The sequence below is a fragment of the Apostichopus japonicus genome, chromosome 19, assembly GCF_037975245.1.
Source record: "Apostichopus japonicus isolate 1M-3 chromosome 19, ASM3797524v1, whole genome shotgun sequence".
Classification (NCBI taxonomy): Eukaryota; Metazoa; Echinodermata; class Holothuroidea; order Aspidochirotida; family Stichopodidae; genus Apostichopus; species Apostichopus japonicus.
Genome location: NC_092579.1, coordinates 19,558,466 through 19,583,163, shown reverse-complemented (window position 1 = coordinate 19,583,163; position 24,698 = coordinate 19,558,466). Strand labels below are relative to the sequence as shown.

Here is a 24,698-nt window from a genome sequence, read left to right as displayed (position 1 = left end):
TGGAAGGGAGGGTGGGGGAGGGAAGGAGTTAGGGAAGGTATTGGGGGATGGGAGGAGGAGATCTGTGAGCAAGGGAAGAGGTGGAAACTGAGATGGAGCTTCTACTGTACCTCTGGAAAGAGCACAGAATTCACAGGCATGATAAAAGCAACTCTTTTTCTAGTACATGCATCCATCCAGTAAAATTCTCATCATAATTAGACAACCAGCTTTGCATAATTTATTTATGATTCACAAAAATTGTATGTTCCTATTCAGATTACAATGCATGAATTATGTATGTTGATAGATGATTCCTGATTCAGTATGATATTGCCCATCAATAATTGAGATAAATATGGGGGAGCTACCTATATAGCAACTTGATTAATGGGGCACGGCAGTAGTTGTGATGGGTAACCGATGATTTTTATCACAGGAGATACATGCAAACCCAAACATTATTATTGATCTATGTGATAGATATACCTGTCATGAACAACCTCTCCAAGTAGCTAAGAAGTATCTAATATCATTTGGGAGATATAACAGATCACATGTAGTAGGGCTGAAGACTTGATCAAGTCAAAACATGAAGTCATGAACTGACATGTGTTTTATCATTTTTGATGTTACTCTCTACTTTTTGCAATGTTTATTTTCTATAATGGAGATGGGTTTTGCAAAAGCTGAATCTAAACTGCGGAAGCTGGTTAACATGACCAAACGATGACATTGGTTTCAGGGTCTAAACTGTTAAACATTCCACATTGAACCTCATACGAAATGAAAAACGAAAGATAAAGTAGTGGCACGATGATAGCATAGGTTTACAAAAGGACAGCTCCAGTACACAACAACTTTTAAACAAGGATATCTCCCAAGACTTTTCTTAGCTGTTTGGGGAGTATAGTGTCTTCATAAAATATCTAATGTCATATTAAAGCTAACGATGATGGTTGGGTTTGCGTCCCCTCTACGGGCACTGGGACAAGTGGTAGGGGCATCGAAGGCAACATCATGCCCTGACATAATAAACTCAAGAATACTAACAGCCACGTTGCATGCCCTGGTCGTAAAGTCCACATAGCAAGGAGCCACAAAGATGGTTGGGTATGTGTCCCCTTTAAGGGCATTCGGACAAGTGGTAGGGGCATCGAAGGCAACATCATGCCCTGACATAATAAACTCAAGAATACTTACAGCCACATTGCATGCCCTGGTGGTAAAGTCCATATAGCAAGGAGCCGCAGTGGTCGCAAAATGTTGGACTACTGTATGTGTGCTGCTTAAACTTATGTTTGCTCCTGGGATCCTGAAACAAGATGGCGAGAGAGAAAGAAAATAGGCTCCATTAAAATATGTTTCCTTCAAGAGGAGATGAAAAAATTGATCCAACTAATTTTGAATGCTAGAATGGTCCTAATGGAAACCTGCCAATTAAAAATTATCAGCTTGTTTAGAGTTAATTAGGCATCGGAGAAATGAGAAAAGGAAAGAACAAATTCATATCATTAAGCTAAATTAATTGGCTTTTAATTCCAAATGATGTAGAATTAATTAATGTCAGTCAATAGTTATTAAAAGGTTTTTACATTTTAATTGGAGCAGTTTTTGCAGATGTAATGTTGTTCAGGGATACTGTAGCTCTCTGCAACAATACTATGTACAGATGAATCTATTTAGTCCATTTGGGTTTGAATTTTGCAGATTTTGGAACATTTTGATATGTAATTTTTTTAAATTTTTAAACATCATTTTGATAATGATTATCAACATTCATTAACATTGTCCTTCGTTATAGCTTGTCTAGTCAATCATGTGACTTATCGCGTTGAAGCGTTTTCTTTCTCTTCTAAACTTTTGGTCAGATCTTGTTGTATTTTGAGTAATAATGATAAATCATGCAGTCATTTTGATTGAAATTGCAGATCAAGCACTATAAACGAAAAAGCTGCATCAAAGTATAGCTTGTTGCATCTGGCAGGGAAGTAACTGCAATTTACAGAGGTCAAGTTTACAGAGGACAATGTGGACTAGGACTTCAGTGGATCAAATTTAAATGAAGACACCATTCCAGATTCTTTCAGCACACATGTAATGTGGGTTAATAAACACTTAATTAATGTGAGATGGACTATCAAATTCTCAACATTTTGTTGATCGGACACTTTTTTTATGTACCAGTTTGGATAACATTTAAAACATACAACATATAACATAGATAAATCTGAAATATTTCAAACTTGTTGAATTTCAGTTTTTGCATTACTTGAAAGAAGGAGAGAAAGATGTAACTTGCATGAAGTACAGTAGCTTTCTGTAAATGTGATATTATAGTAATCCAACTGAAAATCAGCTTAACAACCTGGTACTTTTTATGCACAAACTGAAATCTGCGATGGTAATCAGTAAACATAATTTATGAACCGTGTAAGTCTCCCCCCCCCCCCCTCTCTCTAAACCAGAGGAATCTCTGGAGTGTAGAATAATAACACAGGTTAAGTCGACCTAAAGATGTTTTATGCAAATAGTTATTTATGCAAATAAGTGGTAATACTCATCCGCAGGATCATAAACAAACAACCATAAATTAAGTACTTTAATTAGCAAATATTAATGTTATATGATATGATACAATATGACATGACACAATACGATATGGGTCACGAAGACATCATGTTGAAGAGCCCTCACTTTTGAAAGATATCAGAAACTTTATGCCGTAGTAAAGAAATATGCTACGAGTCAAATTTATAACTAATGGCAGTCACTGTAAAATAAAAAATTAATTGAAGGATTTTTTTCTGCTGCTGCCTTCAAAATTTATGCATTTCCCCTGACTATTACAGACAGCGTGTCTATTAACGTAACAAGATCCTCCATGACTGTGAATAAATTAGAAGATCATGGAAGCTCCTGAAAAGTTACCTTGAAACCCTCAATTTATAGATAAGTTTGGGAAAACTTTAACCAGCAATCTTACTACTATTTATCTAGTCATCAGGGTTAGCTTTGCTTCTTTTTTTTTGCTCCACCTTCAGCAATAATTTTCTTCTAGCTACTACAGCATTGCTATTTTTAGGCGTAATATTTGCAGTCAAATTCTTATGATTGATGTTTTCCCACAGGCTCCAAAAGCATATTTATAGTTTCATATATAAATATATGTATGTAAATGCACAATAAATCTCAAAGAGGTTTTTAAAATTAAGTACTGTGTAGTACACATCATGTAAATATCACTTGGTTTATATGTCAATGTTTTAATTGATGCGTACTGCAAGGGTCAGAGGTTATCGACGACTGCCTACAAGTTGAAACATGATGTGTACCTCTGTCACCATGTGTAATTGCTCACCTCCTATATTCCGTTAAGCATATGGACATGCAACTTCCGAGAGAAGCTTAATTGCTTGCAGCCATCCTTGTGTAATTATCGACGAGAAACAAATCACTTTCTAGGACAATTGTTTCTTTATAAAACCATTGACATATAACCAGACATGTTCAGATATGCTACAGATTGAGCCATAGAATTAAATACATTAGCTCATTAACAACCAAGTCACTGTTCCAATCCTCTTACAGTATAGGGGGTACATACATACACTGAGTGCTGTAGGTAATTTCAACCACTATTTATGGGAAAGAAAAGAATGGCGCCTACATTGTCAGGTTCACTGTACGATATTTAAAGCTAGCACGAAGCTGTGAAACAAAGTGCTAAAACCTACCAGCAAAATTTGAGAAGACCAATACTGTAGAAGATAAAGTGAGCCAACTAGAGAATTAATAACTCTATACACAGAAAGGACACTGCCAGCTAGCCCACAACATCAGCTCTATTTTATACAATGCCCAGGCACGCACAGTGGTAAACGAAAAACAAAAAGACAGGTTGGAATAATGGTGAGGTCATGTTATTAGTAGATCTGCCTTTAAGTTCTATTTGGGATTGAATGCGGCACATGTGCTGATGGTCCGGAACTGTTATGGGACAGTCACTATCATAATTGAATGACAGCTTCTGTTTATAGTCCATCAAACTTGACCCAGGGGGAAATGATGAAATGATGGAAATATATGACAGTTTTAGATTTGTCAACAAAACCCAGTCATGTATATATGTTTACACCATTGTTGGACAGACATAGGATAGTGCTGTTAGCAGCTGGACAAAACCCAGTCATTGATATGTTAACACCATTGTTGGACAGACAAGCTGTCCTATCAGCGCATACACTATACAAGCTGTCCTATCAGCGCATACACTATACAAGCTGTCCTATCAGCGCATACACTATACACGCTGTAATTAGAGCCTATATACGCCACCGCTCTATCTGTATCCTGTTTATACATGTTTATTTCCTCAGTTTATAATTACGGCACCTTCCTCTATTGTTAGGATTGAGTCAGGTGTAAAACAAAGGAGTATAAATAACGGATTCCTGAGATGTATGATACTGTAATTCAGTAAACTTAAAGTGACACTGTCACACCAAGAAAAAAATTACAGCTCTCATAACAGTTCCACTTTTAAGTTTTCAAACTCCCAATATTGTTCATCTTCTTCTGACCACACACCAGCCATCTCAGAAGACAGTGGACAATGTATACAGGTCGCTAGATGCGCTGAAGGAGCAGCTATCGTGTTGATATATTTCGACAAGAAAAGAAACTGATTAACGAGATCTTCATGCCATAGTTTTAAAGGCCTGAATAATTCCTGCAGATTGCTTACCTAAGATGGTTTAGGCCGATTGCAGATATATGCAAGAAGTATGTTTGATTCATTTTGATTTGATTAAGTTTCATGATTCATCATTCACGGCCTACACATTATATATGCTACTTTAATACCTAACATAAACCTATTGATGCAAAAAGACATTACCGGTGCCTAAGACAACCTAACCAGCTGTTCAAAGGACATGCATGTCCAAGTTTGCAAACATATATACAAAGATTTACATAGACATACAAGGCGCTATGGTCTAGTTGATTTATAGTACATAGCATCATGTGGCATACTATTATATGGAGAAGCAACCGTGAAGTAAAAGATCATATGGAAGGCCATTTGTGTTCACACAGTTGTTGGCCTGCCATTAAATGTAACATTTCATATACAGACAATTAACTTGCAGATTACTTGCACAAGCATAACTATAATGTGCAGTTTGCTTTGCGTTATAGGTATAATTTAACATGTATCTAGCTTATATGTATAATTACGATTGCAATATTTTGAGGTGTTTTATACTACTGGTGCAACTATTTGCAATAATTTGGAACATATGCATGCACACAATTAAATACACATTGCTGTCTATAAAGTCCATTAGCATGGTAAAATCCACAAGATGATATTGTAACAGAGACCATATATATATACTACACACTTCAACTGTGTTAGCATGCAGCCAGCATATGGTGTATTTAGCATGCAGTTTTATATTGCAGTGTAGGCTACACTGAATATGCATGTTAGTACTCGTAAGCTTGTGTTGCAATAGTGCATGCATGCATGTTCATCTTTAAATTCTGCATAAAGGTTAAGATGGATTTGCCCCTACATGCAGCTTCCAAAGAGCTTAATATCCAAGGTACATATTCCCACATGCATGGGTTTTTTGACGTTTCACAAAAGTCCAAACAGTGTAATAAATAACTGGAGCATACCATGCAGTTTGTCTAAATGTCAGCGAAGTCCTTTAGCTATTCATTCTGCTCTCTATATGTAGGTAACATACATAATGTAGTATTTCTATTCAATTATTCACTATTGTGATATGACTTCTCTGCTGATGACACTATCTAGTGTTGACCATCCATCATACAGAATAATATATTATATTATATTGGCTTTTATATATCGCAAAAACATTGAAGACATATCAATGCGCTTTTTCCGTCACGTACACAGCTTATGAGATCTTTCCCCAGGATTATAACAGAATCATTGAACCAACTTTAATACACATACAATATATAGGGTTAATACACTACATAGATGCAGGCATGCAATGACCTGGCCAACTTGAATTAGCAAGAAATTGCTAGAACTGATTTCATAAAATTTCTGATGAATTAAAGCTACATCTTTACTAATTGAATGGCAATTAAAGCAGAGATATTTAAGGTAACTGAAAATGTATCACGGCTAGAGACTCATTAACCCAAAAAATATTACAAGTCTATTAAAATCTTGTACACCATGCATGCAGGTAGCATGAAAAGCACAGGGCATATAGACTTTCAGAGGTTTGCAATTTAAGTGGCAAAAAGCCCACACATGAAATTTTGTGAGCCCCGTCAAAATTTTCAAAACCTTTTTTTGAGTTGATAATTAGGAGCAGCAATACTGTCGTGACGACATAAGCTCTCCAAGTTTATAATCCAAAGAGATGTTTGATAAAAGGTGAAAATTATACCGCTTGATTGAAGTAACTCAAAAGATACAACCTGAATATGAAATGGATGCTTCAGCAAGTCACATCACGTACATGACGACAAGTCATATATATGCGCATAATTAAAATGCAATATGTGGAACGGGTTCACCAGGCCCAACCAATTGATTACCTGTCTTAAAAGTTACTGTCTATTCCATTGAATTATGCAATTTTTGAGAATTGTTCTGACCTAATATATATATATAAATTCACCATTAAATCTATTCCATGTCGAAAAATGGGGGGAGGCAATAATTGGTATTAATTGATGTTACATTGTTAATTGCCTTACCATTTTATTTCACTAATATCAAATATAATTTAAGGTTTACCGTGATACTGCCCATGCTCTATCATCTGTTTATGGAAAACTCAAACTACAAAATTCTATTGGTTTCCATGTCTGTCAGTCATACTTGTTCCCTGTTCTACAAAATGCCACCATTATTCCATCCCCTCCACCCCCGCTCTTCAACAAAACCTTTCTTTTATTTCATTAGACTCTTTCAATAAAGTAGACCTTTCCACAAGATAATTAATTCACTGTCAGCTTAATTATAAACAGGTTTATTATCAGTGTCTCTACTAAATATCTCTAGCACAGACAAAGAAATATGAATTATTGAAACATGACAACCATTAGGAGATTCATCCCACATTAAGCAACTTAGAATACTTGAATTTTTTTCCCCCACTGTGTTTACAACATTCGTTTCATGATTTAACTATACGCTGCACACATGGGATATAATGACTATAGGTATACTGTATATTATACACCAAGCCAGAAAGCTGGTTCAATCTTGAAATTTCCAACCTGCTTTTCCTTCAAGATCGATCAATATGCAATATTGATTACCTACATAGCTGTTGCTTCCTTTAATATTACTGTACATTCTAAGTTTATGGTTTAGAAAGCTAAAATAAAATGAATAAAATCAAGAAAAATGGGGGGGGGAGAAAAAATTGCTCACTATATTTATTAGCAAAACGCTTGTCAAATATATTGTGCAACAAATTGGCAGTGATTACTTACTATACCTACTATACATGTTCATCTCTTAATGTAATTTTTAATTTTTTTTTTAATTTTATGCTTCTCTCTCGATCAAAATCTTATATCTAGTGAGAAGTCGCAAATGGCACAATAATCAACGGCTATCCTCTAATAATGGCACGCAGGATGTGACAATCTTCCATTTTGTTCCATTACCTGCCTTTAAAGTTCTCGTCTATAACGAATGACTCTCCGAGGCGGACGGCATTTTACCGTTTTTTTGCATATCCGACTAAAAGCTTGACACTTGTTGAACGTGAAAGGGAAATTCAAACACAGGCCAAACTCGTTTTATAGAGTTATAAGGCACTTGACATTTTCCGGCGGTTATCTCCGAACATGTTCGCAGGAAACAACCGACAGTGTTTTCCTTCTCCCCCCCCCCATTTTTTTGATGCGTATGGATCTAGGGTGCCATTCTGTAATGATGTCCTAGCCCTGGGACAATCTTAATGCTAACACACTTGAACGGATTTGCAGAGCAGTTAACTTTAGTCATGTACAACGTTAGATGGATGCACAACTCAAACAAATATCTCCAATGGACATTAACGGTTAATTCAGAGTAAATATACTTCAAGAGGTTTTTAAACCTTTCTCATATATATGCAAGCTGGAGTGAAACCAGTCATTCAAAATGTTTCTAAGACTAGATGTCCAAGGAAAAAAACCAAAGTGTCAAAGAGAGATGAAGATAGTTATGAAGGAAGACGTGAAGTTAGGATAGCAGATTTACTGTTAAATTACCTGATAGTCAAATTATAGCTAGGGCCAGTAACCGGTCTATAAAGATTGACTAATAGTTAAACTGTTTGACATCCCCAAAAACCGGGTAATTCGGCCATTAACACAGTATATATATATCAACCAACATATATGTACCTTGTAGCATATATATGTAGACAACTAACAGTTTCTCTCATTACTGATATGTATAAAATATCAGTAATCAATATAACATGTATATATACCTCAACCAATATGACTGACCATGCCTTACATGTACCTACTATATATAAGTACGATAGTGAATGATCCAGTCGTGCACCCACATTTAATTAGCTAAATGACTTAATTAGACATAGCGTAGGTGGCTTAATTGTAACAGTCTATCTAAGTACTGTACATGTGTTCTTCCGTCACCTAGCAATACATACAGTATGTGTTCAGCGGTGTTTAGCTGTGTTAGCATAGCAAAGTAGCAGTAGTACTGTAGTAGTACATGTAGACAGAGCTGGTCCATAAAATATACTGAACCCCTGTAATTTGATTGATTCTTACAAAAACTTTCACTTGCTGATCGAAGACACTCTTGTAAATAGAGGAAACTTTGGGGCACCTACTGTATTATCATGGCAATTCCACTCTACACATTGATTCAAAGTTTATAGAGGAGAAACCATGCAGATAGTAAGGACACAGAATGTCAGCGTTTGTATCTGTGTTTGCATATAGTCAATCAAAAATATAAAGAAGTCAACCAGGATATTAACAGAAAAGGAAGAAACTACTGTACATCATAGTACAGTCAAGTTGTTTTGTCTTTTGTTATACTGCTCTCTATTGTGTTTATCAATGACTTGCTTTTAATCATCTTTTCTTTCTTTGTTATAGTAGAAAGCAAGCTTTTTGCATAATTGCCTGTTTTATTTTTTTTTAAATAAAACTTCAGTAAGATATTATCAATTACTATTATCACAAAATCAACTTCAAATTGATAAAGTTTTCAATTTTTTTTGTAAGCTCACAATAATTTTCACACATGAATATTAATCAGCAAGAAATTCACACTCTATTTCTAGAATTTTTGCCACCCATATATAAACTTGTATCCAACATTAATCACTATGCAAAAATAAATCAGATCACTTTCAAGTATTTTGACTTCTTCTATACGTGCAAAAAATAGTCTAACTGCAATGTTATATGATTTAGGACAACCAAGTGTTTTCAATTAATTTATATGAGGGTCAGAGAGAAACTTAATAGTCGGATCACACTAGGGTGGGAGGGAACAGATATCTCACTAATACAGTACCCCAATTGAGCAATGTGTAGGGTAAGCAGGACCTGTGCTCAGCATAGGCAGCCTTGATGGCTCGCATTATACCTGATAAGTGCAGAAATGTGTTCCATATTGTTTTTTTTATTGTTTTTTTTTTATAACCTCTCCAACATTTACTTGGCTATCTATATTTACTGACATCTTTTACTTGATCCAAAATGTAGATCCCCCTTCCCCCTCACACCCCCCCAGATCCCTTACTCCTCTCCCTATAACTTACCTTTCACATTAGATTGCTTTTCAATTTATACTTCTATAACCTCAATTTTGGATTTCTTTTCTTTAACATTATAGGACAATTTTTTTCAGATGGAAAAACACTGCAGATTTCTCCTCCATGAAAAAACCAGGACTGTAAACCCACACAATTAAGATCAATGCTATGTTTCATTGTTTCCAATGCCACCATCTTGATTAAATCCTTTAATCAATATTCTGCATCGTGCAAATTTAGGATTCTGATCTTCGAAGCTATACCAATAGAGACTCCGATCGCTGCAGGATCAAACAAAAAGCAAATTTGCAAACAATTGTAATCTCTGATGCCGTTCAGAAGTTAGCTCGACTCTCACGTTTGTTTATTCACAGCGACGTTTTAATTATTATCCCATTGGATTCTAAGTGTGCTGTTCGCCAGCTCCACGAAGGGATGTCCCTAGGGGCTTTGACAGGCTCAAAAACTTAACATGAGCGATGTCGTCAGGTCCGATTGCAATCTTGTACGTCAAGATTTCTTTCCCGTCTGACACGTCGTCGGCTGCCTGGAAATATCGAAAATTAAGGCATCCGATATTTTATCCTGTCGATGCTATGCAAACATGTCACTCGGTGAAGAGAAATTAGAAACATCAGTAACTATACATTTCACTTTGATTACATCGACACGGCAACTCACAATGACGGAGGGCTCGCCGCTACGATATCATTAGATAATTTGAAGTACGTCTGGCGATCTCGACGCAAAAACTCAACCACGATAGAGCAGCTGTGTTTCATTATGAGATATCATATTCCGTTCAATGAACTGGAAATTGAGAACATATTGAATATTACACTACCCAAGAGTAAGATAATATATCCTCAAGCAGCTTTTGTTGAATTACAAAGACATTGATATCTATTGTATGTCTCTTTCTTTCCCTCCCCCTCCCCCCGCATTCCCCCTTCCCCCCTCCCCGCATCCCCCCATTACCAAACTCTGACACCATCCCCAACACCTCCAATTCCCAACACCTATATATATGTACAAACCTCTATCCCCCCCTGCACAGGGATCACACTGAAGACACAGCGAGAAACATGTTGTTGTGCTTTGCTCTTGTGGCATTCACTGACATATACTGTACTTTAGTACAACTTGTCTTTCAAAGGCATCTACAGTAAGTAGGCTGGTATCGTTTCCACAAATATATATATCATTTAACATACATCCATGCATGCATGGAGTTATGAAAAGTCAGTTGGTGATGTTCAACAGACATCATCCAAAAGCAATTTCCTTTTTTTCATAAGTATTTCTGGGACAATAATTTTAAGGAAAAAAAAAGAAAAAAACAACGGAAACCAAAAGCTTTGAGAGTTGCGATCGTTAGAATGTATTATGCATTTCACCTTGTTGATAAATACACCAACTAAACCGCATATCCAGCAAGGTTTGTCACCTAATCGATGTTCCTCGACGAGGAATATGCATCATGTCCTTGAAATATTTTTGCAGTTTACTAAATATGGAATCCTTCATCTTGTCACGTGCATATAAACAAAAGTCAAAACTTCTCTGTGCAAAGCATCAGTCTTCTTCTAATAAGTACAACTTGCAATCCTCCTGATCGTACCTTAGTAATTCTCTCTCCTTTGAAGACGACATCAATCTTGTTAAACTTTGCGTATGGTTTTTTTGATGAACACAAACTGGCATGCGGTAAAAACCAATTACTGAACTCTTTATTGCTTTCAGCAGAAAAGCTACAAGCTTTAAATTGGCAACGGTGTTCTTTTAAACGACTAAATTTCACTTCTGATCGAAGAAAAATCCGGTCGGACTAAATTTGACCAAATGTGGATTTTATCTGAGATCCGACCAAAATGCTGTTTTTGACTGGATCCAATACTATAGAATCGAAAGAGCATCTTAAGTCCACTGGAGAACACGGTTTTGTCACACCTATTTATAAATGTTGTTTTCACTTTTTAAAATATCTAGAGAAAGTAAGAAGTTCTCCTTCCTCCTCCATTTTATACTGTTAGTTTTCTTGAAGAAGATTTATAGAGTTTGAATGAGCTAGACGACCGCTATTAACCTGGACGTGGTCGATTGTGTCTCTAGCACAAGTCTATCCTAGCTCTGAATGAGAAATATTAGGTATTAAATTTGAAGATGGTTCAAAACTATCAACCTCTAGGGATGGCTATCTTAGTCAGATGCATCAATTGTTGTACACATCATGTAAGACCAAAAATTTACAAAATTGGTTTAAAAAAAAAAATCATAAGTATGAATTTTTTTTTAAAAAAAGACAAAAATAAAGTATTAAAAAAGGCAATAAAAAGTTTCATAATTTATAAAAGGGGTAATGACCTCTGTACAAAGAACTCCAAAACTGTTCAAGATTGAGGCCAGCAAGCTCTCAGTTCTTCGAGAGATCTACGGTATGTGCTTGCTGCAAGCCAAGTAAAGAGGTACCTGGGACAATAATAAAGGTGTCTCCTTACAAAAAAGTTCTAAATTATGGATTCTGTGAGAGTTGCATGTATAACAGACAGGATAGCTTGCATGCATTGACGAATGTCTAGACATTTTCAGCAGTTTGTACCTTGTTGTTTTCTTTATAACTAGAAGTATTCATGAACAAAATATAATATCCCCTTTCATAAATAGTTCAGTGAATATTAAAGGGGCAACAGTATCAGTCAAAGTCAACCGTAATCTAAATTATAAAGACTGCAAGATATACATCATGGACTAAATTTTATATTCTGTCAAATGTTTGTTTTGGGTCAGCTAGATATAAGATTTAATATCAGGTGCATATCTATTAATTAGTTCTAATAATAGAAACAAATATATATACAAATTAATTTCTATGATGGTAATTGACTATATGTTATAAAAGGTATCCATTTATATATGTATATTTATATATGTATATTGTTGAAGCCGACTCCCATGTAGCAGAGGCAGGGAGGGGGGGGAGAGGGGGGAATATTTAGCCAAATAGGTCTATCATTATCTCTAAATGCATAGTTGTGCTAATAAATACTCGCGGCTGAAGGAAACCTTGCCCCGACTTTCTGTAGCCATTTCGCCCTCAACTGATGAAGGAGGATAGACCATTGCTGCCCTGCCCCCCCCCCCCCTTCTGAACACGAATGCCACAATTCAATTGACAACAGTACTGATCATGTTACGTACGTAGTCTGTTTGTTCCAAGCAATATTCAAGCACTACAATAAACTTGTGAAATAGAATATCTTGAGTACCGTATGGTTTTATTTGTATATAATAACACATTGATTAGGAGGCAAACCTTAGCTAATTAATACTAGTACATAAATCTCTTTCTTGAAGGATAAACACAACCAACTGTGCCAGTGGAATATTTACAGTACTAAGCCTTGTCAAAATTACAACTCCACACAAGCAGTAAAATACAGAACTTAAATTTCAAGGAACCAATCACATCAACTCACTCGTTCAAAGAATATAATTTTTTTTTTTTTTAATTTCTGCTTTTTATTCCATCCTCGTTCCTTCTGACAAACCTTTCAAATCCAATTTTTTTTGTTATCGCAAAACCCGTCACATTACGACTTCAAAAGACTATATGCCTGAATTCCCTATACCGTTGATGATTTGGTTTAACCAATCTGACGACCTAACAATATATATCGAAAAAAGGCCACTTTTCCCCATCGAGGCTCCTAAAAATAAATCAATACTTTAAGTGTTTTCCTCTGTAAATATTGAACAGACAGATAGGAGTGTCAGATTGCTCCATAATGGGTGAAACCCGATCAAATCTTTCGCTTTTATGGAAACACTTAGCCGAGGCATTACACGGCGCTGCGAGTTTGCTAGACCCCGCCGCAGAAGAAGATCGAAGCCTCGCCAGTCAACTAGAGAACTATTAGAATCAACGGCGTGGGAACTGAGAGGCCTAAAGCTTTTTTTTTCTTTGTCACTGGTTTGGATTTTTCTTCTTCTTTTCTTTATTTCCGAGGGGGGAGGTGGGTTTTCATATTTTCCTTTCCTTTTCTTTTAGGCTAGTCTCATTTCTCGCCGTGCTTGAATAATCAGAGAGTTGACGATATTAAAACATCTGACCGGGACACGTACCGACGCTCCAAACGGTTTCAAGAGTGCTCTCACAGACATCTCACGGCTACAGCGGCTATCCGCTAACCGGCGATATAGCCTCCGGACTGAGCCGAAAACATCATCAAGAGGATCACGTACAGATTGCCAGAAGCGGTGAAAAGTACTGTCAAATATCAAAAGTTCAATTCTTCTTTCAAGTGTCTGGAAACCCCCCCTCCCCCGCCCCCAACAGAAAATGGATCTATAAGAACCAGACCAATGCTCATATTTTATACTACCAGTCCAATAAGATCTGTTATCCAGCACTCCTGAGTGCAGCAGTGACGGCACTAAAAGACCACACCCAAGAGCAGTTCACTAACGGAACATAAAGTTGGAGCAGATGTTACAACAGCTAGTACATCACTCGAAAGTAACACAACTGTAGGTGCTTTGATATCAAGCCAAACACACCAGTATGTGTTGTTATAATCAATCAAAACAAAACATACCATCCTGTTAAATTTCTGACAGTCATACTGCAAGGTTATACAAAAAGTCAAGTAAATTTGTTAGATTTAAAGTAAACTAGCAGTGTTAAACATTCCTGAGTTGGAAACGTTATAAATGAACGATGCCAAATATTATTTCCAGGTGGAAGAGAGGGAGCATTAGACAGACTTTTTGTTAATATAATAAAGCAGCCTCAAAAACATCAAGAGATTCCCATCAGGCTAATGCAACAACACAGCTTAAGCTTAATATAATGTTAGTATTCAAGATGAACAGGTGGGGGTGGGGGCCTATCTACGAGCGGTTGTCCAAATCTATCGAGAACGATGAGTAACTCATCGGACGACAACCTCCGGTGTCTGAGCTAACCTGAAAGGATGATCCTGTTTGTTAACACTAACAGAGAAACTTACTTTCAAAATCCTTAAAGTCAAAGCTATATATATATATTATATATACCTTAATTGTCAGCCATGTACTCTGCTATGCAGACAAGTAATATACTTTAAACCAACAAGACCTGGTTCATGCAGGAAACTGTTCTCACAAAATTTCAGCACATTTATTCATCAAAGGATTAATTGTCATGGGCAAGTTTTAAAACTGGCAAATGTTAGGAAGTAAACAAAGCACCTTTAGCCTGATTGATATACGTACAGTCTACTTCAGTCATGGAATTAGGACTGCCTCAATAATGCTCTACTCCAGTCAGGGAATAAGGATTGCCTCAATAATTATGCTCGGTGTTTTAGACTGACCAAGCTTCCACAGACTATGCAGCAAAACCCATGAGTGGCTCACAACAAGTCTTTCGGTTGGGTCACAAGATTTGTTGCCAGATATTGAAAAACTTTAACAAAGGTCAAATTCGCCTTCAACTGTTCAACTGGCACTATGGAATCAAACACTGACGAAATAGACGTGGGATATAGAGGGGGCCCAGTGCTAAGACCGTTTGTCCTGTGGTAGGTTTACAAGCTTAAAATAAATCGGCAGATCCCCCTCGTGCAACTTCTTCATCCCTGTTATCTCTGACACAGAGCAAGAGTTTCCTCAGAAGTAATCGCACAATAGATGACAGATACATAAATCTCTGATCATAACAACCATCTCTATCACTGCCAGAGGTGATTGTCCAGTAAGTTGCTGCTCCAACAATAATACTAATTGAATATGTATTCTAATATAATAATTAATCAAAGACATGCAGGCAGACCCTTTTGAATGTAAGAATTAAAATCAGAGTTTTTTCACTTTTTCACACCTCTTGCATAGTAATCAATACAATGTCATTACAGGTCAAACAACAAAACCATCAGGGATTAAAATGAAATTCATTTCATCCTCATTACGGTCATGTCCTCCCTCTTAAACTGTTGTAACGTACAAGGTTTAATCAACCTTGTAAAGAGCAAGTTGACATAAAACTTGAGTTGCCATGCTAAATTATCTAGTACACATTGTTTATGGGATTTTAATACAGGATAACAACGGCAAGTTTATCAAGATTAATTCCAACACACTGTTTTCCTTTTTTTTTGACAAAAATGAATTGCCAGGCTTCTTGAAGACCAAAACACATCCAGGATGCAGAGGTACGGGTTTCGATCCGACTTCATTGGAACCTTTCTTGAAATTTCTTGAAACACATTGGTGACCATATTTCTTAAGTTTCTGGCATATTTGGCAGTATAATGATGACCTTGTGATACCTTCAGACCACCTCCTAATTCTACCGCATGCGCCAGGTACAGCACATTGAGGGCGCTGTGGTTGTATGTAGATAGATATATGAGTGCGCAATCATTTAAAATCGATCCATTTCACTATAGATTGAAGGTACTTGACATCAAATGTCGTTATTAACAATATTTAAGTGCGATCTGCATCTGGAACTAAGAAAACAAGGTTCTTCACTGATCTATTTATCATCTGATATTTGAAACTAAATAAAAACAACAATTTTGCTTTCTCTGTCTCTCTCTCTAAACTTACTCTAGGAAATATGAAAGTTGATATTATGCAAAAACAGGAAACTTTCAAATTTGACAATAAAGGACGGACCATATAGGAACACTGCAAATCTACAGGAAATGATAGAGTGGGAGTTTTTCTTCTTTTCTTTGTTGCCTGCATGTTTCCTGTGTGCTGAAATAAAGAGTTTCCTAGAACTAAAAAAAATCAGGCCCCGTACAAAAACATTGTTGCATCTCCAGCAAATTTTCATGTGCAATGTTTATCACAGTTTGCTGGCTATGAAAAAGGATTCCTGATGGAGAGAATTTCATCGAATTTTAGAATATCTATTTGGTGTAAGAAATCTCACACTTCTCTTTAACCTGGTAGTGCATTTATACTACTTTAATGATCATTTTGAATGCATTACTTTCTCTATATATTAGAATGAGATCTTGCAATAACTATAAAAAAAAAACCTTTTAAAGAAGAAGCATACTGTAGGCTTGCAAAGGATTTCAGTTCTAAAATAACACCAGTATCTTTAGAAGAATTACTGCAAAATTGCTGTAAAATAACCATAAAATACAAAACGCTATTTGTACTGAGTGTTGGTGGTCACAAGATACAATATGAAGGGGAGGGAGGGGGGAAACATTTGTTTAATGAAAATTGACTGTCCTGATATCCATCAGTCCTATTGATCTTTCTTCCAAAACGAATCGCCAAAATCCCCAAATAAATTCTACCTATTAATACACACAAAATTATAATACTCCGTTTTGGATGTATTGATTGATCAGGTATTGAGAGGAGGATAAGAAGCGTTTTTAGCGAGCTTGCAATTTTAGAATTACCCCATTACCGACCTGGAGCGGCATTCAAATTGCTCCAAACAACTTGTTTCAAAATTCCCCTGTGATCTGTACACTTTCACAAAATTTCGAGTTACCAGACGTTATAGATTTAACGGATGAAAGCCACTGTCCCACAAGACATTCCAAGCGTATCAGAATAATTCAGTATAGCCATTCTGGCCCTGCAAGTTATTAAAATGTATATTCCTTGATCAAGTTTACAAAGTATTTCAGCTGACTTTGTGCCAACTAATGGAACATATATCATAGACAATTAATTCACCCAAGATATTATCTATGACGTATCAACCCTCGATTAACTGGTCACAGACTGTGAAAGACGAGCAAATATTCTCACATTGACCCCCAAAGTGTTTTTTTTTTTTTTTTAATGAGTTAAGACGTATAGTGAAATATTATTACCAAACCTCACTCTTTCCCATGAGGCAAAAGCTTTATTATTGATAGAAAACTTGTCTGTAAACTGTATTTTTTTAATTAAAATTTACAAAAACATCACTTTCTAATACATATCAAATCTGAAATAATGACAGCATAAGAAAAGACTTATTAAAGGGAACTACAGAAATCCCAAAACTTAAATTAATAATAAGCTTCAATTACAACAAACTTTAAAGGAACTTGCAATACATATTTTCTTACTATATATACTATATATATAATATATATATATATATTTTTTATTTTTTTTTATTTTTGGTAACAACTGCAGTATGTATTGCGGATTAACATAATAAAGCAAAATATTATTGTCTGATCATATTATTCTTTCTCTTATTTTGTCAAAATAGTTTCTCAAAGAGCTATATAGCACTATGATCAATAGCAATATATAACTCAGTTCTCAGGTTTACATCAAAATCTTTGCCTTTTGATCAAATCTCCCTCAGTCAGCACCTTCAGAAAATTTATAAATTGAAATGAAAAGTAAATTATGTTTAAGAGTTCAAGAAAAATGTCCTTAGCGATTTTACTGAGAGTGAACTCTAATATATAGCCGACGAAGACAAAGAGAGAGATGGAGCTGCTGGGAGGATGGAGATTCGGTCAAAGATGAAGATTTACCGCTCCGAGGAGGAGTATAGGAGCTGATGAGACGGAGAAGCAGGTGTCAGAGATGAACTGATGAGGCGATGGAATATGGCACAATTATCTTAATGGATGGAGAGTTTGCGTGGGTGTAGCAGCAGCAGCACAGGAGAGCCATGTCAGGTATTTATAAATACATCCTAATTGAGGGAACTGAAAGACTGTCCGGTAACTCACGATCCAGTTGTAAATTTGTCATTTCGTCAAGAGGATTGCACGAGATGACAAAATACGCCTAACGTAAGGTTTTAAAGACGCAGGGTATGTGTGTAATTACAGGATCCACCTCTGGTAGAAAGGAAAGACTAGGCTTAAGAGTTGCAAGTACTACTACAGACTTAGAGAAATAGTTTCATTCATTTCTAGTTTCTTACTTTGTTTTATATGTAATGCTATACCACCCTCCCTGACTGGTTTATACAAATTAGTTATTACTGAATCTAGCCGTGCCTTGCATCGGGCTTAAAGTTAAGGGGTCATCTTTCACCTAATTTGAATATTCTCACCGTAAAAACTGTCTTTAATACTGTATAATACTTGTTGAGGCAGGTTGAGACTTTGCGAAGTAAGTAACTTTTAAGTTTTACTCTGATAAACTTTCCCTAACCTCACCTGTCTTGGATTAGAAACTGATCAGCGATGAATGAACATTCATGAATATTCATGTGCTACAGTAAGTGCTTCAAAGCACTGGTACTGACAGTACCAGCAGTATGACTATATCATGTTTCTATCAGATAAATGTTAATTAGGAACTGTTCATACTGTCTACACAAGTACTTTGAACCATGATACCAGAGGACTAGATTACAGTGGTATATAGCATTAGAAAATTGTCCCAATATGGCTGATAATCACAAATCGATCTGCCATATACAATTCAACTGCTGCAAGCTTGCAATCATGTTACTGTACAAGCTAACCACACAAGAAGAGTGCAATAACTGTGGGGAGACAGGAAACTTAGCCATGGAGCTTGATACAAACTTAAAAGAAAAACCTAAAAAACAGTTCCTGTTAATACAAAGTAATTTTTAGTTTATATTGTAAAGAAGTTGTCATTATTTCACAACCCCCCCCCCCCCCAAATATACACACCAACATGTCTTCTGCCTACCAATAAATACTGCGCCAAATGCTAAAACACCGGATCCAGGCTTACAAATTTGGGAGACATACTCCCTTCACTTCTCTACAATATACATGACAATAAATATTTTACAGGACTAATACGAATTGACATCTGAGAGCTTCTGAGAGACTGAGGCTATCACTTGATAAAACTGACAACATCACAGATCATCTCTCGATACTAAGGGCATACAGGACTAATATAGAGAAAGTATAAAGTACATCTACCTTAGATGAAGTTTGATCATGTGTACTTATAGTACAGTAGTATGTTATGTGTACTTTGCTATCACTTTCGTTTCATTTGCAATTCACTTTAGCCAAAACCAGATAACAATCATTTTATTTCATTGAATTATGTATATTTATAGCAAGGTCGACACACTAATTCCATGACATATAAAAGTAACACGTGTTTATTACAAACAAGAAATAAAATATATATCGACAATCTTCTATGGAAAATACTATCAGCTTTTTCAATATGAGTTACAGCATTCCAAACATATTTGCTGGCATGTCAATTTGAGTTAAAGAAATGTACTTGTAGTTTAATGTAATTTTCAATATTTCTTGCACATGTCTGTATAAAACAATGTAATTTGAAAAAGTAATGCGGTAATTCTAAAGAAAGCTATATACCTAGATTGGAGTTACTAACTTTTAATTATAAGTCCTTTTATAGCACAGTAACTTCCATTCCCAGAATCTGTGTGTATATTTTTACATATGCTACAATTCCATATCAAATTTACATCACTCAGCAGAGGCCAAATGTTACCATATAGGTTTCTATAGGCAGAGTACACTGAGAATGAAGAGACAGGTTAGTTAAATGAAGTATTAAATATGAAGTTAACTTTCTTATTCAATAAATCTGGTAGCCTAAATATTAATTGTCAATATACGATAATAAACAAGCATACAGTAGCTGCATGTACATAGGAAGCTATTACCAAATCAAGAACGTTTCCTTTCGAATTCAGTTTCCAAGTTTTTTTTTATATTAAAATAGTTTGGGACCCACCCTCAGTTCCGTAATCTCTTCTTTGTTTCTATTTTTGTTTTATTGTTGTTCAAAACTAGTATGCAGGTCTCAATACAGCTCTGCACCCAAGAGAATTTTACATAATCTACTTGATATGACCCAATAAGTTGCACAATCAACACCAAAAATCAGAGTTTTAAGTATTTTTCAACCACAGCACTCTTTAATACTTCATTCAGCTCTCTTGGCACAATTCCCTCTCTTTTTTGGCACTTATTTGTTTTACTTGTTTTTCTATTAAGCCAAGCGGGATATCCACCTCGTTGCACACGATCATCAACCTATTATAACCTATTAAAATAATAATAAGGAACAAATTCTTTAAGGATATATAGTTTACAGACAAATTTTTTCATAAGCAATCAACCTGCTATTTCTTAATCTTCCATAGTTCCATTTCCATTGATTTCTAACTTCCTTGTATTTTTTCTTCCCCTGGGTTTCTTTTCTTCTCCTTTTGAAAGTATTTTCTCAACTTTTGACACACATACTTAACTCTATATGCAGTGTATCCAGTCTTTAATTGATACAAGATCCAATGGCAATTAAAACTCTCTGATAAAAAAAAATAGTTATTTTCAGCATCAACATTTGAGGTATCATGCCAACTGTCTAGGACTCCAAAAATCCATTTTATTGAATGAAAACAATGTAATCTTATTTTGAGCAACATCCTGCAAGTTAGATCAAATTCTCAGCAGTTGACCAACAATGTCAGGATGTAGCTATACCTGTGACTAAATAGTACTCTCACTTAGAACTTGGCCTCGTTCACATATTGAGAACACATGGGGATCTGATAACCGAAGGGCGCTCGATCTCTCAGTGTGAATGATCGTTTACACAGAATCCTGATCTCCATTACGGGGTGAATCCTGACCCGCCAGGTCACTCAGGTGAACGCTCAAGAGAAGACCGAAGATGTCCATCGGTCAAGTTCCCTTGTCACTTTCGCATATTAAGACTGGTTGGGTAATGCTCGTTCATTTCAACAACATTGACGTTGGTCTAACACCAGTTTCTTTACATGTGGACGTGTCAGCTAGGGTTATCAGCCATTACCTCAGTCCCTGAGAGAGACCACCATCATAATGTCCCTTGCATTCTGGAACATGGCTTTAATTTATATAAATTCAACCAGACTTCAACCAAAATAAGAAAATGGCAGTTCCACGTAATATATCAGATATCTACAGCTATAACAAAAATACAAATGATTGTTTCAGACATCCCATCAGAGAGACAATCGCAACAGATCAGTATGTTATACCGGCTGTGAATTCAAACCAGGTCAGTTTGATATAAATATATATATATATATATATATATGTATATATACTTCAGTTCCATAATTAAACTACGATATATTCATGCGTCATCTCTTGCAACCTCCTTACGTTGTACGGCGTCGTCGTAGTAATGTACTACGACATCGTCACCTCCAAGTTTATCTAAGAAAGTCAACATGTTTGCATGGAGAGCAATTAACTACATTGCTTGATTAACCAAAGTCTTTGAGCAATTGATACACATAGCAGTAAACAGTGTAGTCATTGCTAGATGAGCAGTACTATATAGACATCCAGATTACGACTTGCAATAAAGAACGGGACATCCCAGCAGGCTTGCAATTTATTCCATGTTTGAACCCAAAATGATAATAATAATATTTTATGATTTATCTCAAGGGTGTCACCCTCACACACAGCTCTTACTCATTACTGTGAAAGCCTTTTCCAATTACTTTTAAGTTTTGATGGATTTTTTTTTTTTTTTCTCCTTCTTCAGTAACCTCTCGCTGCTGTCTCTCGCTATTAAACAAACAGAGGCCTGTGAGATTTCTCAACTAGTCAGACAGCTGTTGAGTGGATGAAGGGACTGACTGAAGTTGTATATACATATTACTGTATAGGCTGAACGAAAGTCACACAATTCTTATCATCACCATTACACTAGCTATTACATTAGTGAGTCAAACAAATCAAATGAAATATCTCACAAAGTCGTAGACATCTTGTGTGTTTTCTCTATGAATACAACACATAATATCTGACAGTTCCATTTTCTTTCTTTTTAAATTAAAATATAAGGGGTGAATAAATAATCCCATTCTTAAGCTGGAAATGTCATTACCCCTTTTCTGATCCTTATGATTTCTAAGTTTGCATGGGTTTGGATTTGGGTTTTCTTTTTTTTAACTGCATGACGTTATTTATTTACGTATATTCTTTGAAACGCGGAACAATACAGATTTATTTTCATGCATGCATGAGCATGTAAATGTAGTCAAATTTGTGGTTTGGTTGTTCATGCCAAACAGCTTTTACAGTCAAGGATAAACACTGGAGGCACTGTACTACAGTACATCACATCACGCATTCTGGAACAAAATTCTCAGAATCAGTCACCAGGGTACAGACGCTAGATGAACCCTGGATGGGTAAAATATTGTCTTCTTTAGATCATGAACCTCTGTGTTTGTTATTGGACATTATAAACTATTGGACATTTTAAACTAAAGGAGTGTTAGCTCAGTGGTTAACTCTGGTGCCTTCCAATCATAGGGTCCCCGGTTCGAGTCACTCCCAGATTAATGTATGTCGTACAGTTACAGAGTTGTTGACAATTGACAACTCATAATCATGGACGTTAAATATGAATCTAAGAGATTGACTTCGGTCAGCTTGCGGCTTTGATAAGCCAATGAGGCTTCTTCGCGAGTTCCTGCTTGTAGGAGGATCTAAAATACATACATACATAAACTTCCAACAGATTAACTCAAGCTTGTTTATTCCTTCCAGCCCTCCTCCTATACCCCACCTCCCTTCCCATCACCCCTGCACACACATCCAACAGCTGCATCCCTGTTAGCCTCCCCCTATAATAATCCACCAATAAACTTAGAAAAGAAATAATAAAAACAAAAGAGCACAGGTTTGGGGAGGAGACAGGTAAGTGACAAGCGTCTTAAAGATGATCGTCCACATCTTTGTGATCGTTAATGACTAATTAAGCTCTGGATTATAATTACATACCTGTTGCGCATATACACCCAAAATTAACCAAACAAATGATATTAAAATGTTTCATATTTTTATGGTGAAACGTGTATTTTGTTAATAAAATACATGTTTACTATACATGTCCAACTTCTCATCCTTTTCTATGCAAATCTCAATCAATATTGTCAACATTTTGATTTTTTTCTTTCTTCATTTTGGAAGTAACTCTTTCGGCAATCATTCAAGAGTTTTGCAAACGACAATGCAGGCAGGTGAAGACACCCCCAAAGTGTATACATGCACGCACAATCCAGATATACTCATTCATTATCGTTTCAAGTATCAACCTGGTAAATGAGTTTCTATCATTTTTTCTCTTCTTAACAATGCACAGAATATATACCACACAAGGATTGAAAAGTCTATTCTAAAATTTGAAATTAAACTCTAGACTACTTTGAACCTGATCTTTTTATACAGTTGAGCGAGTTTTATGCCAAAATACTGGAATACTGCATGAATTTACTCGATAATATATGCTGACGTACTTAAAGTCGCACACGGAGCGCTGGCATACATACATACATACTTAGCACTTGCTGCCACACATTTGGTCACGGTGCAAAGAGACTGTTCGATCGATTAGAATTATTAAGTTGGAAATTTGTTCTTTTAGTTAAATTCTCTTCAGTGAGAGGCTGTTTCTGGGATTTGGGCTAAGTGGTTGGATATTATGGTAAAAGAAAGAAAACGTTAAGAGTTGTTGGGAATTCTGTAAATTGGTGTATTATGGTTCACAATTACGGGTAGTAACATCATCACTAAATATATCATCTATATCAGCTATGTATAAAATGAGTTGTGTATCTATGTATGTATGTTAAATATTGAATTAATTGTTCATGAAAAGTTTTACCCGTTCCATGCGATGGTTTATTATAATCCGCTAAAAGCTGGAATAGCTGGCCAAACAAAACTGCTTTATCTGCACATGTTTAGATCTCTTCGGAATTGATAGGACTGAAGTTTATGATAAATTGATTTTAAAATTCAATGGCTTGATCAGAAAGATGGCTAAGATAGACCCTGAATCATGCAAGGTTGATGCAGCTTTTCAACACAGGTTGTAAAGTCTGCAGTTGTTAAACTATTTAACACTAGGCTACGTATTAATCTCTATCCTAGCCTAACAAAAAGAGTACTATTTGTGGTGCGAAACATG

The 24,698-nt window shown here is 35.9% G+C and overlaps 1 protein-coding gene across 4 annotated transcripts in view; it reads right to left on the bottom strand.

Annotated features, from left to right (window-relative positions):
• Positions 1–24,698, bottom strand: part of LOC139960659 (protein kinase C-like) — a 153,685-nt gene that overhangs the window by 65,580 nt on the left and 63,407 nt on the right. For all 4 annotated transcript variants that reach the window (XM_071959205.1, XM_071959207.1, XM_071959204.1 and 1 more), the window contains exon 4: positions 1,183–1,294. In XM_071959205.1, coding sequence (XP_071815306.1) covers positions 1,183–1,294 — 112 coding nt within the window. The remainder of the gene's footprint in view (positions 1–1,182; positions 1,295–24,698) is intronic.